This window comes from Haliotis rufescens, unplaced genomic scaffold (genome assembly GCF_023055435.1).
Source record: "Haliotis rufescens isolate VD_foot unplaced genomic scaffold, xgHalRufe1.0.p SCAF_10, whole genome shotgun sequence".
Taxonomy (NCBI): Eukaryota; Metazoa; Mollusca; class Gastropoda; order Lepetellida; family Haliotidae; genus Haliotis; species Haliotis rufescens.
The window spans coordinates 2835054-2854438 of NW_025963780.1; the positions used below are offsets into that span (position 1 = coordinate 2835054).

General features: G+C 39.4%; 2 protein-coding genes across 3 annotated transcripts in view; both read left to right on the plus strand.

Moving 5' to 3' along the window:
• Positions 1-1764: 1764 nt before the first annotated feature.
• LOC124145422 (ankyrin repeat domain-containing protein 50-like) lies at positions 1765-3054 on the plus strand. The gene has a single exon (XM_046515184.2). It carries the CDS (start codon positions 1765-1767, stop codon positions 3052-3054), a length of 1290 nt encoding a protein of 429 aa, XP_046371140.2.
• A 4930-nt stretch (positions 3055-7984) lies between these two features.
• The window catches only part of LOC124145435, a 51378-nt gene continuing 39977 nt past the window's right edge, over positions 7985-19385 (plus strand). For both annotated transcript variants that reach the window (XM_048386440.1, XM_046515198.2), the window contains exon 1: positions 7985-8062. The gene's annotated coding sequence lies outside the window, so the exon portion shown is untranslated. The remainder of the gene's footprint in view (positions 8063-19385) is intronic.

Consider the following 19385-nt stretch of genomic DNA (forward strand, 5'->3'; position numbering starts at 1 on the left):
GACTATTGTTACTATAAGGAATGTTGGCATCAAGCTGTGTCAGTTAAAATGTATTGAACATGGCCTCTGTGGGAGTTTTGAATATGATATTGAAACTTTAACTTGTCGTTTATCAAAAGATGAATCAAAGAAGACCGCGAAGGAAGGAGATGCGTGTTTTTCAAAGATTTATTCAGATGTGAGTAAAAAACATTTCCATAATCATGAGAAATCTCTACTAAAAACAGAGTGCTTTGTTCGATTCCGACTATGTCATAAGCGTACTATAGGCCTTGATGCCTAAATTACTGAATAAACCTGTCTGTCTGTTTATGAATCACAATCAAATAGTTATGACACCAGGTGTTAGCGATAAGGTGCAAAGGCAAAGTTAATTGTTCACCTGAAAACTATCGGGGAAGATAAACTCAAAATAGGGACGTCAGTTTGGTCAGTGACATGTCGATTTTGGAAATATCCTTCACAGGTCAACCACAAAACCATTTAAACAACTTGTGAGAAAACATCATATGACACGCTTTACTATTGATAGTACCTCAAAGTGAGTGAGTTTGGTTTAACGCCGCTTTTAACAGTATTACAGTTATATCACGGCGTGTCAGCTTAATGTTGGAGGAAAGCCCGAGGTGGTGCAGGTCTCAGACGTTTACCACTTCGGTGAAACCCACGAGTACGGATATGGTGCTGACAAACCTAGAAACATAATCGGGGCGAACCGGTATCCGAACCCACAATCATAGGTTCCTGGCGTGCTCAAGGGACGCAACTCTGCACAGCGAATCGCGGCGCCTTAGACGACTGGGCCACCCGTGCTCCCCTTAGTACCTCAAAGGCAGACACTAAAGGGCTAAAGGGTGGAGCTGCTAAAATATTGCTCGACTGAAAGGGACAGTTGACTTTGGGGATATTCATGTAGCAAATCCGAGCAGAAGATCCGACTTGTATCCATGACGAAATAGATCAGCAATGAGGGAAGGCCAATTTGTGGCTAGTCATCTCATCTCCAAATAAATTATGTGTATTATGGAAAAGATATTTGTACTTACGCCAGAGGTTTTGACAAATAATGGTCATTGAACAAGAACATCATTATATATGAAATGTAATGATACAAGAGGTAAACATAAGAATAAATGTATTTATGTGGGTTCTCCTACAGTACTTTTCCTCGTGTTTGAAGCTCCCACCGGGTCCCTGTGCATCCAAGACATGCAGTCTCGGGCAACGATGTTTGACGACTCGATCTGGAAACACTGTCTGTGTACAAGGTAACGGCTGGTCTTTTCTACATTGTCTCTTATGTACTTCCTGGACTCGATCTGGAAACACTGTCTGTGTACAAGGTAACGGCTGGTCTTTTTTACATTGTCTCTTATGTACTTCCTGGACTCGATCTGGAAACACTGTCTGTGTACAAGGTAACGGCTGGTCTTTTTTACATTTCTCTTATGTACTTCCTGGACTCGATCTGGAAACACTGTCTGTGTACAAGGTAACGGCTGGTCTTTTTTACATTTCTCTTATGTACTTCCTGGACTCGATCTGGAAACACTGTCTGTGTACAAGGTAACGGCTGGTCTTTTTTACATTGTCTCTTATGTACTTCCTGGACTCGATCTGGAAACACTGTCTGTGTACAAGGTAACGGCTGGTCTTTTTTACATTGTCTCCTATGTGCTCCCTGGACTCGATCTGGAAACACTGTCTGTATACAACTGAAGGTAACCATGTGTTTTTATTCTAGCTAGATATTTATTTACGGCAATGAATGATCATTACAAATTGCTGACATACACATCTTCAGATGAGAAGCAGAACTACCCTGATAGATCTCAACAACATAAAATTGACGGACATGAGAACAACCCACTTCATGATGCCTGTAGGAAGGGGGACCTTGGTCGAGTAAGATACATCCTGTCCCGGGGTTTGGTCGACGTCGACGGTAGAGACGAGAAGCACGGGAGGACACCACTCATGGCGGCGGCAGAGAAGGGACATAGAAGAGTATTTGACTTTCTTATTAGAAAAGGAGCTAATGTGTCACAAGTAGATGATGACGGCTACAACATCCTGCACTGGGCCTGCAGAGGTGGACATATGGGCATGGTGAGGTATCTACTCTCACAACAAAGTGTTGATATTCACAGTAGGGGAAAGTTCGGATCAACTCCCCTGATGAAGGCTGTATATTATGGGCACAGGGACATGTTTAAGTTTCTGGTGAGTCAGGGAGCTAATGTGTCACAAGTGGATGATGATGGCGACAACATCCTGCACTGGGCCTGTATTGGCGGACATGTGAGTATGGTGAAATATCTACTCTCACAACACATTATTGATATCAACAGTAGATCAAAAAAGGGAAAAACACCCCTGATGAAGGCTGCATATTATGGACAGAGCGACGTACTTAAGTTTCTCGTGAGTGAGGGAGCTAATGTGTCACTGGTGGATGATGATGGCGACAACATCCTGCACTGGGCCTGTATTGGCGGACAAGTGGGTGTGGTGAAATATCTACTCTCACAATACAGTGTTGATATTAACAGTAGAGCAAAGATGGGAAAAACACCCCTGATGAAGGCTGCATATTATGGACACAGAGACGTGCTTGAGTTTCTCGTGAGTAAGGGAGCTAATGTGTCAATGGTGGATGATGATGGCGACAACATAATTCATTATGCCTCAATTAGAGGACAAGTGGAAGTGTTAAAGCATATCATATCACGGGGCATTGTGAACATTCGTAGCAGAGGAAAGTACGGAAGGACACCATTGATGAGATCCGCGTATTATGGAAATAGAAAAGTGTTTGATCTACTTGTGAGTGAAGGTGGTCGAATTTCCTCAGTGGATGATAAGGGTTACAACATCCTTCATCTGGCCTCTATTGGTGGACGTGTGGAGATGGTGAAACATATCTTATCTCAGAACATGACAGACATTAACTCCAGGAACAAGGATGGTGAAACTGCAGCCATGATAGCAATGCGTAAAGGACATCCTGTTGTGTATGACTTTCTTGTTTCTCGGGGCTGTTCACTGCAATAAGTGTAACCATAAACAGTGACTCATTTGGTTTCACAAACTATTTGTTGTATGTATATTGCACATCTTTGTCTGGATTCAAAATAAAAGAATATTTTAAACAGGTGTTGTGGGTTTTTGTCAGGCAAGACACAATTTCATCCCCGACCTTGATGGTTTGACGCTATTAGAGTGCAATGAGGCAGCGTGAAAGACAATTTCATCGCCGACCTCGATGGTTTGACACTATTAGATTGCAAGGAGGCAGCGTGAATAAACATTTCACCCCCGACCTTGATGGTTTGACACTATTAGCGTGCAAGGAGGCAGCGTGAAAAAACATTTCACCCCCGACCTCGATGGTTTGACGTTTAAGAATGCACGAATGTTGTATGCGACGTGAAACACAATTTCACCAACCACGTTAATGGTCTGACGCAATAATAGTAAACGCAAGGGGAAACACCATTTCATTTGTTTACCGCTTTTGCGTTTGTGGCATGACATTCTCGGCTGTTTATCAAACCATCGAAAGTACATATCATACACACATTCAACTCCGAAGTCTATGTGTTAACTTCAAAACCTTATAAAGTACCGGGGGTCACGGGTGGCCCAGTCGTCTGAGGCGCCGGGATTCGCTGGGCAGAGTTGCGTCCCTTGGGCACGCCAGAAACCTATGATTGTGGGTCAACACCATACCCGTGCTCGTGGATTCCACCGAAGTGGTAAACGTCTGAGACCTACATCACTTCGGGCTTTCCATCCACATTAAGCTGACACGCCGTGATATAACTGGAATACTGTTAAAAGAGGCGTTAAACCCAACTCATTCACTCACTCACTCCAGGCGTTCGCGAAAAAGGTGAGCGTGTCCTGCCCCACCGGTGCTTTTTTAAAATATATATTCATTTTGCAAATGTGTAGTTAATCAGCACTATGCACACGACATAACTATAATCAAACTGGTATAATATGAAATAAATGAAATAATATGACTATCATCAGGATCGTTTTCAATCGGACAAATAAAGATTGGTGATAATGGCTGCATGTTGTTGATCACTTGCTTGATAAGGATACAGGCATCGGTACCACGTGTCTGTTTCCTGTATTTTGAGGTATGTAGTTTCAAACAAATTAGTAAAAACAGAAATGTGCGGCGTGCCACATGAGAATAATTGGTAACAGATGGTGTTTATGACATATATATCCTTCACAATATTACCTTTCAATAACACAATGTTTCCTCTACTGTGTGTTTGTCATCTGTCTCCATCACTGTATCGATAACTGTGATACTTATCTCAGTGAATGAGTGAGTATATCTTATTTGCTGCCACAGTCAGCGTAACTCCCACTTCATCATGGTAGACTGCAGATATTCATGTCTGGATCAGGTTAACAAGTGAAATAAAGAATGTGCAAGTATTGGAAGGATGATCACACACAGAGTCACACCTGATTCTTCTAGTGGACACAAAAAGAATAAATACGTTTTTCATCAAACTAGACAATATACACCTTTAGTATGAGGGTCCAGATTTTGGTGAAAATAAGTCAAGGGTAATGTCAACATTCATGATTTTGTTCAACATAACTTTATTATTGTCAATTTCTATGGCATGTTTACCACTACTGACAAAAAACTTAATACTTGCAGGTATCGTTACAAATCCTACCACATCTATATAATCTTTGAGGTTATTGTGAAACATGGTTGTATCATTGCCAGTTACAGTTTATCATCTCTCTTACATACCTCAGAGAATATACGTTGTTTGATCAAGGTAACAACACTCAAGGCCACAGTATTGATGGTAAACAGGTGGCGGACAGTTCCACATTATTTCAATCACTATATTGACTTTAAAATGGATTCGGTTTTGGCAGATAATATCAAATGATTGTGAGTGTGTGTGAGTGTGTGAGTGTGTGATTGTTGGTTCGTGTCCAGGCTTGCCCCGAATATGTTTCTAGGCTTTTCTGTACAATACGTGTGGCTAAACGGCTAAAACCTGCATCACTTCGAGATTTCCTAACTCATCCTATGATGGCCATGTGAACGGTGATATCTTATCTAAAATAAAAATCATTGTTCGTTGGCACAACAACATCGTCATCGTCAACGATTGGTTGACTATCAGTGAATAATTTCATACTTTGAAGTTTACACTGTTTCTTTCATGCTGATTGGCTGAAGGAGTAGTCACGTGATCTGATATTTGGAGTTCACACACCTGTGAACGGACAGAAAAAGTTCACACGATGTGAACATTTTTTTGTGAAATTGATCGTGTGAACTTTTGCCGGAACTACTTTCCGGGGTTTCCCCGAATTCTCGATCGGTGTTTACGATCAACTCGTTTTTCTATTTTCTTTTCAATACCTGCATTTATCAGCAATATAATTAATTTAGTATTTTTGCCTGGTCTTGTAACATTTCAGCGGACTTATAAACAAATGCTTTGGTTCTGGTGATTGATGTCGTCTAGCTGCTACATGAAACAAAATGGATTATCCTTGTGGTGATTTGGATATGGAATGGCTATCTTTCAATACAAATAACGCAAGTGAAGAAAATTGTTTCTGTAAAATTTATTGATGTGAACGAAATTGATTAATTGAGCGATTTTGACTTTGATGCCTTGTTTTCGGAAATGACAGGAATCTCGCACCAATGAAAATAATGTCGTACCCTGCTCAGATGTGTCCGCTGACACAGAGCAAACGCGACAGCTCCTGATCAATCCCAAACTAAAACCCGATTTACTATCGTATCGGGAAAAAAATCTAAGATTTTGAGAAACCTTAAAACATAAAAAGGTAAGGAATGAAACTTAAATTTACCCCCCAAATTAAAAAAAAAAATTGCCTACTTGTTTTATCGATTGGTCTTCGGAGACTAGAAATCTACTGTTCCGGTTTCTGAGTTGGCCGACCTTCTCCGTGCATTCTAGGCCGAGAAGCGGCGGCACATGAGGAGTGACGGGGCACAGAAATGAAGCTAGTATCAGGTCATACAGTAGGTCCATCTCAGGTGACAAGAAACACCAGCTAAGCAAAGTATTAAAGCACACGCGACAAATCCCAAACTCCAAATATAACGCACCCTGACGTTGAAAATTTACACAAAACACACTTTTCAGAGCACTCGGTTTAATCCCAACCAGTCCATTCCGTATCGTCCGAATTAGTTTGAGATTATCCAAACACAAGCAACACGTTCATAAATCGGTGATATTCCCAATTTGCTAGAGCCATGAAAGGGTTCACGCGTCGGGGTGTTTTCCATAACTGCTCCATAATTTTCTGCTCATTTTCAACAGCAGTATAAATTTCATTCTCATGCTCCCGTTCGACTCGAAATGCACCTCTTTACAAACTTATGTGACGTCATATATAAATCCCCACTTGAAGGTTGACCTCGCCTCGGTGCATCGAGGTCATGTTTATAGTTTTGTTCACCTCCCTGTAACCTATTTTAAAAAATTTGATTTATCCCACATATTGTTTGTAAATTTGTTCAGAGTAGGAAATTATGTTGAAATATTTCTAGATTATGGTGTATATATTCAAAGAACTATTTATCTTTGCGTAACTGAGTATGAGTGGGGAAACGTGTGTGACCGAGAGCCGGCAAATACCGACAAAATAACACTGTTGCAATGTTCTTCGGCGAAACCAGAGGACTTCAAATTTAAGCAAACATTGTTCCGATATTATATCGGCGAGACCAGTAAACTACAAAGTATGAAATTATAAGAATTGAACGTCAGTGGATGGGTTCATTGAAATGTGAACGATTTCAAAGCGCTGGTTAAACTTTCGTCTGAACCTCAATGAACCCATCTAAACTGACGTTCAATTCTTAAGTGAATGCAACATTATTAAATGTCTTAGTCATACAGCGCCATACAAGCCACACTCAGCATTGTTACAGCTGCAAGGCGGCAATGTGGCAACAAGAATAGGATACGATGTCGATCTTATCCGGTAATGACACTTGCTGATTTCCACACCTGGTGCGTCGCGGTCAAGTCATTCATGTGGTTGGTTGTCTGTTGTGGTTTGCCAGGTGCAAGGGACAGATCCCCGTGATATACATGTAAGGGGTAATGCTGCAACTAACAAAAACAAACCTGACTTTTCAATTGTTCAGAGTGAGTGAGCGAATTTGATACGTGTGACGATCTTGTCTGGTGATATAAAGTGAGTGAGTGATTGAGTTGGATTTAACGCAGCTTTTAACAGTATTCCAGTTATATCACGGCATGTCAGCTTAATGTGGAAGGACAGCCCGAAGTGATGCAGGTCTCCGACGTTTACAACTGCGGTGAAACCCACGAACACGGTTATGGTGCTGACAAACCTAGAAACATAATCGGGGCGAACCGGGATTCGAACCCACAATCATAGGTTTCTGGCATGTCCAAGGGACGCAAATCTACAAAGCGAATCGCGGCGCCTCAGACGACTGGGCCACCCGTGCCCCCTGTGGTGTTCAGAAGACATCAATGGTACATGTAGTGATTGACCTCCAACCAAATGTTATATGTTGAAGTAATCCCTTATGTGAAATTTTAAACTGTGCAATACTTATCAACGTGAGACAGCTCGGTATGTGCAGAATATACAGATACAGTAACAACTACATGTATGTCATAAACACCATCTGTAACCAGTGTTACCAATGATCATTCGGCACATCGCACGTTTCTGTTTTCACTTAGCTGTTTGAAATTACATAAACTCTCAAAAATGGAAACAGACACGTGGTATAGATGTCTGTACCCTTATCAAGAATGTGATCAACAAGTTAATGCGATATGGCAATATTGCTACAAACTGCTCATGTAACCGTTATCATCCATCTCTATTTGCACTATTTTAATGATAGACGTATTTGGAATTTATTGCATTTAATACCATTTAATTAATATTATTTGGATAAAGGACATGTATGTATAATATGTAACATTCGGCCCTAGATATCTACTAACAGCCAACATCGAAAACTGGTACCGTCCAGGTAAGTTCAATCAATCAATCTTTTATTTTGCTACGTATGGACCACGGGCGTTTTGTACATCAATACAGATCAAGATGATGACCATATATATTCTACAATGTACTAGATTGTCTGGTCTAGACTCGATTATTTACAAACCGCCGTCATGTAGCTGAAATATTACTGAGTGAAATGCAGTTTACTAACAATGCAGATGCTCATATGAAGGGCTCCCAAATGACTCCGCAGTAAAGTGACCATCTTATCTTATGGCAAAATTGTAAGAACTGAATCGAAGTCAGGTTTGCCACTGGTAGGGCAGGACAAGCTTACCCTTTTCATTAATACCTAATCGTTGGCAGGTTATATTACATTAAAATATTTAGAAGGAATACCTTCGCACTTTACAAATTGCTTTTTAATTCAAATGAGCATTGTATTTAGTTTTGGAATCGGTAGATAAATAGAGAATACTAGACTCATTCTCGTTAGATACTACCATTTTTACGACACGAGTTGACTTTCTATGGTATCTGACCCAGCGAAAGCGTAGGTTTTTCCGAGTTTCGTAAAAATGGTATCTAACGAGAATGAGTGTGGTATTTTATTTATTGTCCACATTACATATATATTTAAGTGTAAATACATAACAACTTTCGTTCGCTAACAGTCCACACTGAAACCTGTTGCAAAATCTGGTTGCGCATGAATATTGATATATGCCTACGTATGTTGACATTTCTATACATACGCAGTAACAACGTACTCTTGCTGTTGTGTTTGCAAACATAACAGCACCGACGGTCAAGATCCTTATTTGATTATGGTTATTCAAGAGCTTTGTTATTTGTGCTCAGGAAGTCCACAAGAACATTTAAAACGTCAAATAGCGCATCGCTTTGAATATCGGACAAACAGTCGGTAACGCGCACCGCCGAGTTCCCGACTGTGCAATCAAAATGGTTCGGTTTCCTCCATCTATCAGCTGAATTTACATCCTGTCCGTACCAATTTTGAAGAGGGAAATCAGAGTGCTCGTCAAAGACATTCATGTAAACTGTATGACTCAATACTGAAGACATTAACATCAACAAACGCAAGTCTTCTTGCATGTCAATGACAGCTTCCAACGAAGACAACCGTGATCTACTCACAGCGTTTTACGCTAGATAGGGAATTCGAATGTTAATGGTCACATTTGAGATGTTTTGGGCCACAAAAACAGAAGTCAGGCACACTTCCGGATGATTTGTATCGGAACTGTTCACTTTGAGTGACCTGGTCGTGCAGTCGTGTATGTTCATCCATCAACAACCACCTTCGGATGCAACGTCACAAAATACACTTCGAAAGGGGACACTGATTGTACAACCGGAACATCCAACCAAAGTCAACACGCTTAACCTTAAAACAAATTGAAAGTCGCAAAAAGGTTGGGATCTATCGGTAGTCTTACTTTGTATATGGATATATCTCGATTATATAATGTCTGTAGTAGCTCTATGCATAACAAATATGGAATGCAAAGCGAATTTGATTCGTGTGACGATCTTGCCTGGTGTAATAAAGTGAGTGAGTGAGTTGGGTTTAACACCGCTTTTAACAGTATATCAAGTCATATCACGGCGTGTCAGCTTAATGTGGGAGGAAAACTCGTAGTGATGCAGGTCTCAGACGTTTACCACCTCGGTGAAACCCGCGAGCACGGTTATGGTGCTGACAAACCTAGAAACATAATAGGGGCGAACCTGGATTCGAACACTCAACCATTGGTTTCTGGCGTGCCCAAGGGACGCAACTCTGCACAGCGAATCACGGCGCCTTAGATGACTGGGCCACCCGTGCCCCCTGGTGTAATAAAGAGTGTGCAAATGTCTCTCGCTTTCATGAGATTCCTTCAGGTCTGCCTTTCAGTTGTACAAGTCAAAGACGTCTCGTGATTTTTTAAGAAATGAAAACGTAGTTCCGGTGTGAGAGAGGTCATGGTTATCCAATCAAACCGAATAAAACGAGGTCAAACTTGAACGACACACGTGTGACGTCCGGATTAAGTATCTTACCACCTGTATCTCCACCACGTGGGTGATAAATTGCTGTATCGGTCCTGTTGGAACCTTTCCGTAAGATATTGTAAGACAAAATGTAGAAAACCTTGGTTATAAATATAATAATAATAATAATAATAATAATTGATTTGTAAAGCGCCTAATATCCATCGATAGTTGCTCACTAGCGCTGTGACAAAGTTAAAAAGTAATGTCTATGTACATATGCCAACAATCAGGAGATCTATTGAAAAGCTGAAGTGAAGAAGTGGGTTTTGGGGAGAGACTTAAACGTTTCCTTAGAAGCAGAGTTTCTCAGATTCAAAGGCAAAGAGTTCCATAACTGTGGACTGCAAAAGGAGAAGGCACGGTCAGACATAGCCGAAGTAGACAGAGGCTGATACAGTAGAGTTCCACCAGAGGATCGGAGAGCACGCTCTGGAGAGTACAGGGATATAAGATCTTTGAGATAGTCTGGATAGTCGCTATTGTTGAGGCAGTCGTGAGTGATGATACATATCTTATAGTAGGTTATAAATATATGATCAATTCATCACCAAATGCTTATCTTTCGAGAACATTGCGTCGTTTTTTACCCAAATAACATAAAAGCGATACAACCCTGTCCATAATCATAAGACATCTCTGCTAACACCAAAGTCCATTGTATGGTTCCAACTATATCATAAGTGACATATCACCAGCTTGGTTGCATTTTACTAAAATGTTAAACAGACAAAACAGAACTGTTCGGGACAAAATACCCCAACAATGCTACAGACGGGACTGCTGTAATATTCGGTTCTGATTCCAGGGTGGTCAGGATAGCATGAATTCTACCTATTATAACCACGGATGCAACTTCTATTTAAACAATTCTCTGACAACATTAGTAAACTTGTTCAGTAGGTGGAGAAAGGTTTTTCTGATTTCTAATGCAGTATTACGTATTGTGTCACGAAAATTTCCTGAACTTCTCCTGTGCCATTGAATGGAAGGATTCAGCCAGTATAGATTGGGCACCAACAGAAGTGTTCCCCATTCTGAAGTGCGCCCCATTCTTTGCATGAAAGTTAGGATATTAGAAGAAATGTATCATCATTCTAATAACCTTAATTGCGGTCGACCTCACAGGAATATATTGAAATCGAATGATGTGTTCAGCAATGCCACATGGATGTAATGACAAAAAAGTTGGCTGTCTTTCTCAATAAAAAACAAAAACAACAAATCCATAATCGTAAGAAATCTCCATTGCGCGATTATGACAGGGGCCTGAAGTTAGCAGCGGGTTCGTTACTACAGTAATGTGGTTAATTAAAAACATTGAAATTCATTTAATATATGACAGCAGGTTCGTCTTACATCATCCCAAAGCTGTTTAGTTATTCAGTACTTTTAAATAACGAAAAGCAAACCAGCACCGGCCGCGCTTATCCAGACTTTTTTTCTTTTTTTGATAATTTTTTCTTTTTTCAATCATTTTACATTTATTTGATAAAATGTTACATTCCAGTACATAGCTAAATAATCATCTAAATAGATGATGGCATGTTGACCAAAATTTATAGAATAGGCCAATGTCACACTCAATAATCGCTGCACATTTAGTAAGGTTGTAGTAGTTTCTTATTTCGTTCTGAAAGACTTGAAATGACGGGAGTCTCTTATTTAACATACTTTTAAATATAAGGTCTTTTATTAAGACCAAAAAGATGATATTTAGAGGGTCATTGCGCTTTTCTGGAAAGCCAATCATCACATGTTTCTTTGTAATTTCGATTTGGATGTTAGCCTTTTGAAGTAGCCAAACTTCAAGTTGACGCCAGATTTGCTGAACCATATTACAGGACCAAAAAAGATGGATTGGGGTCTCGATATCAACTGAACAAAAACTGCAATTTCGACTGTCAACATAACCTAATTTACACAAGAAAACATTAGTCGAAAGTATATGATGAAGTATTTTGTATTGGAGCCATGAATACGGGTCGGACGCGTGGTTGAGGCGCTTTCCACTTCAACGGATGATTTTGTTGCCCAACTGTTGAAACACGTCTGCAAAGGCTATAATTATACACAGCGACGCTAAACAACGTAAGCTGCACTCATATATAACTTGTTGCTGTCTCTGCTGCTTTTATTTTGACTATTTTGAAATGTCCGAATCAACCAGATCTACACGTGCTTCGGCAAGTACGGAAGAACTTATCAAGAACGCCGAGAAAAGATTAGTAGCGTTAATCAAAAACTGTCAGACAGAGCTTCAGACGTCAATTGACTCATTCAAAACTGAGTTATGTGAATTAAGGAAAAACGTCGAGGTCGTCGACCACGTGGTGTCAAAGCACGACGAGGAGTTAATCTCGCTACGGAAGGAACTGGCAGGAGTGAAAAAGTCAAAAGCCGAATTGAAAAAGCAGGTAATATTGAAGGATATTCATGACCACAAAACTAATTTACTGTTCTATGGTATTCCAGAAAAGCCCCAAGAAAATACAGAACGAGTTCTTAGGAACTTCTTTGTCGAGACCCTCCAGTTTAGCGAGGACCATGTGGACAATATGTATTTTAAAACTGTACACAGGCTTCCTAAGTTTGAATACCAAAGGAAGAACAAACATGCAGCGCCACCGTCAATAATTGCCACATTTATCCTTATGGTAGACCGAGACGCATTTTACGGAGCACGTAATCTCCTGAAAGGTACAACGGGCAGTATACAAACTGACCTACTTGCTCTCATGAAAAAAAAGAAGGGCAATTCTCGGACGCCAAGCTGCGACTATCCGTGAGCAGGAGAAATTATGGACAAGGGTGCGAATCGTCGGTACCGAGGTAATCCTGGAAACTCGCGATCCAAACATTCCATCATCTTCCTGGCGAAATACGAGTAAAAACTCCATCGATTTCATATGTCGTTGTTTTGATTATTCAGACTATGGTTTCCAACAACTAGTTAATACACCGTCCTCGGATAACGTGTGTGACGAAACGTTTTTGTTTTCCCGCCAATTGGCTTTCATTTCGGTTTGTGCAACTGTTGTGTTTTTGTTATGCTAGCATTTGTTTTTCCTCTCATTTTCATTATGAAATAAATAGACTTATATACTTAATACGACAAAACAACTGAACAATAACCAGTTATAAGACAAGCGCATTACTAGGCACACAAACTGCACGTGCTTCCCGCGCAAAGTGAGAGATGAGCCATGTGGCCACAGTACCACGGAGCTGTTGTTGTGCTGTTCTGTGGTACGCTGTTGTCCTGTGTTGTGTTTTCTGTGTCACCCACTTTCTTTATGGATTCTCTGGACCTTTTTGGATTAATTACATAGACACAATGCAAATGTGTGAGTATGAAACAGCTACTATATTTAATCTGTCGACGTGAACTATGATAACTGTTATCATCCGTGGAGCCTTGACTTCATGAATACCCAACGCTCAGTTACCAATCATTTTTCATCTTTATCAACTTTTTGTTATACGCTTCTGAGTTTTTCATGTGCTATAGATATAGCTGTATGTATGCTTTTGGACAATGTTACACTCAACTCCCACTCTCGCTCATATCCATCCATGTTCCCTAACTATACTGTACCTACGGGATATTCTCATTCATTCATAGTATAAATAAATTGTAGAGGTTTGAATAATAGGAAAGAAAGGAGGGAAATGTTTAGATTCTTGAAAAAGAAGCGCTCATCTATATACTGCTTACAAGATGTTCATTTTACTGAAGATATGGAAAAGTTAGTAACGGAAGACTGGGGCTGTAAACACTGCTTCTACAGTTCCTATAGTAGTGGGCATCCTAGTCATTTGCGTTAACTCGCATCCTGGTGAATAATAACAGAGTCACTTATAGATATACGATTAAAAAAGAGATTTTATTGAAAATAAATATCAAAACATATATACATGTACACGCATTACACGAAAATGACCTTGAAAGTGTTGAGAATTAACTGTTAACTTGAATGAAAGGGGGGTAACTCTTGTCTTGGTCTCTTGTTGTGGGCATTTTCACTCACCTGAAAAAAAGACAAAAACATATTTAAGTATGGAAATAATGGAAGCTTTACTTTCATTTAATATGTTTGCACCTCTATACACACTCAGAATCATTATGAATACACATAAAGTATTATTTAAAGAACACTAAAAACACCAAACTCTGTACAAACAAGTCCATGGTCCATCACTGTATGGAGCTCAGGGGCGTCTGCTTCACACAAACATGATATTTCTTTACAACTAATAATGAATGACCAGTTTATCATTACACAGTGACCTCAGAAGAATAGTATTTAGAGTTATAGCCCCTTACTTTCTTGACAACTTATGTTATAGCAGGTGATTACTCATGCACCTCAAATGAATGAATATGAATATATTGTTTGGTAAATTATTCACCTAATGTAGGACTTCACATCCCATATAGAATGTAACATAGTATAAATGTTTGTGTACAAAAATGATAGATTGAAGTTCCCATGGTCCATGAATTAGTGCATCCTCTCACCAAAACAGTTACCAAAAAGTGCAATCTTTAAACCTAAACAAAAGGTGCAAATGTTAAGGTGTATATTCACAAATGGTTTTCATATTTATCCCAGAGTAAAAATTGTTTGGTGTGTTTCAGAGTCGTTTGAAAGTCAAAAGAATATACAAGAACCTGTTACCATCGACATTATTTAGTGATACTTGTTTCAGCGTTAGAAATTGGCACTGGTCCTGTGGTCGAAGGCAAACTGCCCAATAATGACGACATAAAAAGCACTCGTAGAAATGTGACCTTTTTTAATGGTTTTGCTATAGATGAGTACAAGTGGACTAAAAGTGCTAGTTTCTAACGCCGTTTCCTGTACAGTTTATTCCTTCCTTTATGCCTGTATATCATATATATCTTGATCGTACTTATTCGTTTAACAAACCAAGATAACGTAGAAGAAAAAAAACCGCACATTGATTTTACATTTTATAAATGATAAACAGATGTGAATCTATTGTTAAAAATTGGCACACATTGTCATTGACGAAGGTTCCGACAGTATATATTAAAGGTGAAGGTCATCTGTCCTCAATATGTTTTACATGCTTCCTAACAAGTCCAAAAATTGACTGGTATTGTGTCCCATGGAAGCAATCATATTGAAATGTGGCCTGCGGAATGTTCACCCATTGTTCCTGCAGTGGTTCTGCCAACTGAGGTCTCTGGTTCTGGTCATTGAGCCATTTGCCTTCCAATAAATGTTTCATTGGGTTTAAATCTGAAAACCTGGAGGGCCATGGCTGGACCTGATGTGATTCCTGAAAAAAGGCTGTTGTCTGTCTTGCCATGTGAGGTCGTTGTCTTGTTGGTCCCCTTGTTGCATAATGTGAAGTATGTGTGGCCGAACAATGTCATCCATCTATGTAAAGTTGTGCTCTTAAATTACCACAAACTTCCACAAAGTCTGTTCTACCCGTGTAGGAGATGGCTGTCCACATTACACAAGCACCTCCAAATATGTGAACTTGTATGCAATTTAGTTCAGAACGTTCCCCCTGACGCCTGTAAACATGATGTGTAACATCCGCACAACGAAGAATAAGAACTTTTCCCCATCACAGTTGTGGCATTTGATGTTGCGGCAGACGATGCAGATCCGTCTATATGTCACCTCAAACTTGTGTAGCAAGAATACCTTCAGCGTGTACACGGTTCCTCACTGTCTGGGCTGACATCCTGGTATTTTCGTAGTGGTGGCTGTGCAGCGATAGAAGATAACAGGTTTTGTACATGAGTCCGTATGATTATAACATAGAGCATAAGCCTTAAAAATGTCAAATTGAGGCTAGTCCTTAAACCTTAACTATTGGGCAGTTTGCCAAAGACTACAGGATAGGTGGCAGTTTCTAATGCTGCAGTGTAGCTTCTGTCATGTAAGTGATGTCAACACATCAATCTGTCCTGTGTGTGATACATGGTCAACAGCATGTGGGAAGGTCTCTTGTCCTGTGTGTGTGATAATGGCTGCACAGTCTTGTAATGGTGATTTGTCCACATAGCATCAAACTGGCCACAGCTGAAGATGATTCTCCTGTTGGCAGTTAACCGATGGCCTTGTTGTGTTCGTCTTCAGTCAGTCGTGGCATTTTCCCTCTGTTCAGCAGCTGTAGAATGGAGACGGCATGCAAAAGATATCCCAACGTTTTCCAATGACAACAAGTAATGTTGCATGTGGAGGTCATGTTGGTGGGTTTTGGCACAAGCCTCTCACATGGTTGTGTTTGTTCATTTGTTCGATCTATTCGACAGTACCTCATTTTAACCACTGAAAATTAATCCCAATTCATGCAGAAATGGCTATTTCATTTTACTTATTAATGTTGTATGGGAGTCAGCAAGGCTGTCACATTTATCATTGGTCATATGTAACTAGTCTGCAGGTCTTTTCAGACTAGAAGGTTGTGCAGCATACTGCAGTTGTGGAGGAAACAATTAGCCTAGGCATGGATTAACAGACTAGTTAACTATAGTCATGATAGTAGTGGGACGATACACCGATGCATTGGTTAATCGCGATTTTTTAATTCTCTATACGAGTAACAATCACAATCGCATACAAAGTTAAAAGTATCGATTCTTAACTTAAATGTTTTAAATAAATGTTACACAAAACACTCATTTCTAGCTAAAATAAGTAGTGAAAACTTATTTCTTTTCATCCATTGCACCATCTTTGATACTGGCAACTGTAAATTATAAGTTATTTAATCACCCTGTCTATGACAAACATGGCTCCAGCACCACAGAAAAGTGCACATGCAAGTATAGATACATGTATCGTATCGTGAGCAAGGTATCATGATACGTATCGGATTGCACACTTGCTGTATCATCCCATCCCAAGTTAACTATTTGGGGTGAAGATATAGTTCTTTCAAATAAAACAAGTACCACATACATATCATATTTGCTTCTTTATGTCTCATTGTTTATGCATTGGTAAATGCATATTCGTCTCTTCTCAAACATTCATCATGAACACATTTATTGTGAATAAATTTTCATACTACACTATTTCAATCGTCTCTGTATTTAAGTTGTTATTTACAAGTAAATACTCATGCTGTTAAATTGAAGACCCATATACCAAAGACGTAACTTGAAAATATCTGTGCAGTTGATACCTTTCACTGCACATTGTTTTTGTGTAATAATATCATTGGTGACAATTATTACACTTTGCATGAAAGGAAGTAAGTATTTATCCTTCTGGATAAAATTATATACACATCCAGTGACTCCATATAACTCCAGTGACAAACATTCCTAATATACATTCTATTTACAATGAGGTTAAAGATGAACTAGATCGAGGTGATAAAGATATAATGATATAGTGATCGGGGTTCGCTTTGAACACCCTTATCACAGGAGTCCAAAGCAGTGTGGCACATTAAACATATATATACACATTAAAATTGGTGAAGATGAGCAAGATCCAGTTTAAAATATGAGCAAGATGATATAGTGATCGGGGTTCGCTTTGAACACCCTTATCACAGGAGTCCAAAGCAGTATTGCACATTATACATATATATACACATTAAAATTGGTGAAGATGAGCAAGATCCAGGTTAAAATATGAACAAGATGATATAGTGATCAGGGTTCGCTTTGAACACCCTTATCACAGGAGTCCAAAGCAGTATTGCACATTATACATATATATATACACATTAAAATTGGTGAAGATGAGCAAGATCCAGGTTAAAATATGAGCAAGATCATAGTGATCGGGGTTCGCTTTGAACACCCTTATCACATAAGTCCAAAGCAGTATTATACAGAGAAAGGTTGACAAGTTGAAGATGATCAAGTTTCAGGATACAGAAGAGGCAAATGATATAGTGATCGGGGTTCGCTTTGAACACCCTTATCACATCAGTCCAAAGGAGTTCCACACATATTGAGAATCCAGAGAAGTGTTCACATATTGAAGATGAGCAAGTTTCAGGGTATTCAATAGGCCTAATGATATAGTGGTCGGGGTTCGCTTTGAACACCCATATCACAGGAGTCCAGCATATAAATACAACTATAATATGGCACCAGGAAAGTGGTAATTGACAATTAGGTTGAAATAAAAATAAGAGCAGCTTATCATTTTAATCCCCCCCTGGCATGGAACATCCTTTGTACCAATTGTACTCCATGACAGAATAGTATGGTACACCAATAAATTTTATGTGGCAGCCCTGGCTAAAGGCATATCTCCTCATGTCCTGGAAAGTACTTATTACTTCACGAGGAACTGAGGAGCCTGGAGTGCGTATACCAATCATTTGGGTACGTCCAATCTTTTTTGTGATATCACAAGTACCACTCCATACATATATAGCGGCATTCTTTCCATGCTTGTGTATGAGCTGTGGTAGCTCCCTTTTAAGAAGCTGAAACAATGCCTCTGTCCTGCCACCAGCCTTACACAGGTATTCCACTGGAACACCATCAGGATCCTGGACCCTCTCCAACCGGAAAACCCTTGCTGTCCGACAGCAAGAACGGAAAGTGGTGACACCATTCCTGCGGGGGCGGCCGGATTGGATTGGAGCCAAGATATCTGATGATGTCAGTGGAATCACTTGGGAAAAAACTCATGGTTTATTAAGAGAAATTTATAAAAAAAAATTCTAATCAATTAAAAGAGATAATTTTACACTAATCCTCTTATAATGGTAGTTACCTTAATCTTTTCTAATAAAATGTGAAGGCACAGGATCTGGAACAAAAACACAGACTATTAACCTTCCAGTATGCTGTTATATTAACTTCATAAACGCTATTATTATTTCATAAGTTTATGGAATATCTACAAAAATATTTAATTGCACTCACCTTTTAAGAACTAGTTTGTGACAGCAATATGATGATATCTGAAATATAAAGAAATTTGTGTTTGTTAGGACTGCATGAACGTAAATGATGATATTATTATGGCATGATTAATAAAACCAATCACTTGCATACAATAATCATTAAGGCTATTCACATTAATATACTTACACGTGTGAAAAATAACATGACTTTAGTTGTACACCTATTCTGGCATTGTGTATGGCATATGACATGTATAATAACATAGAATTTACAATGCCTAAATGTTCACAATGATGATCATGATGGAACAAGGGAAGTGCTAGTGTGTTGGTACGTTAAAGGATAACCAAACATTCATATTCAATGTGTGTGCAGTATAAATCACCTCGGCCAACATAACCGGTGGTAAATTGAACATGTCCAA

What these genes read in the sequence shown, in the direction of transcription:
- LOC124145422 (XM_046515184.2), top strand. Translation starts at nt 1,765, where the DNA reads ATGAATGATCATTACAAATTGCTGACATACACATCTTCAGATGAGAAG.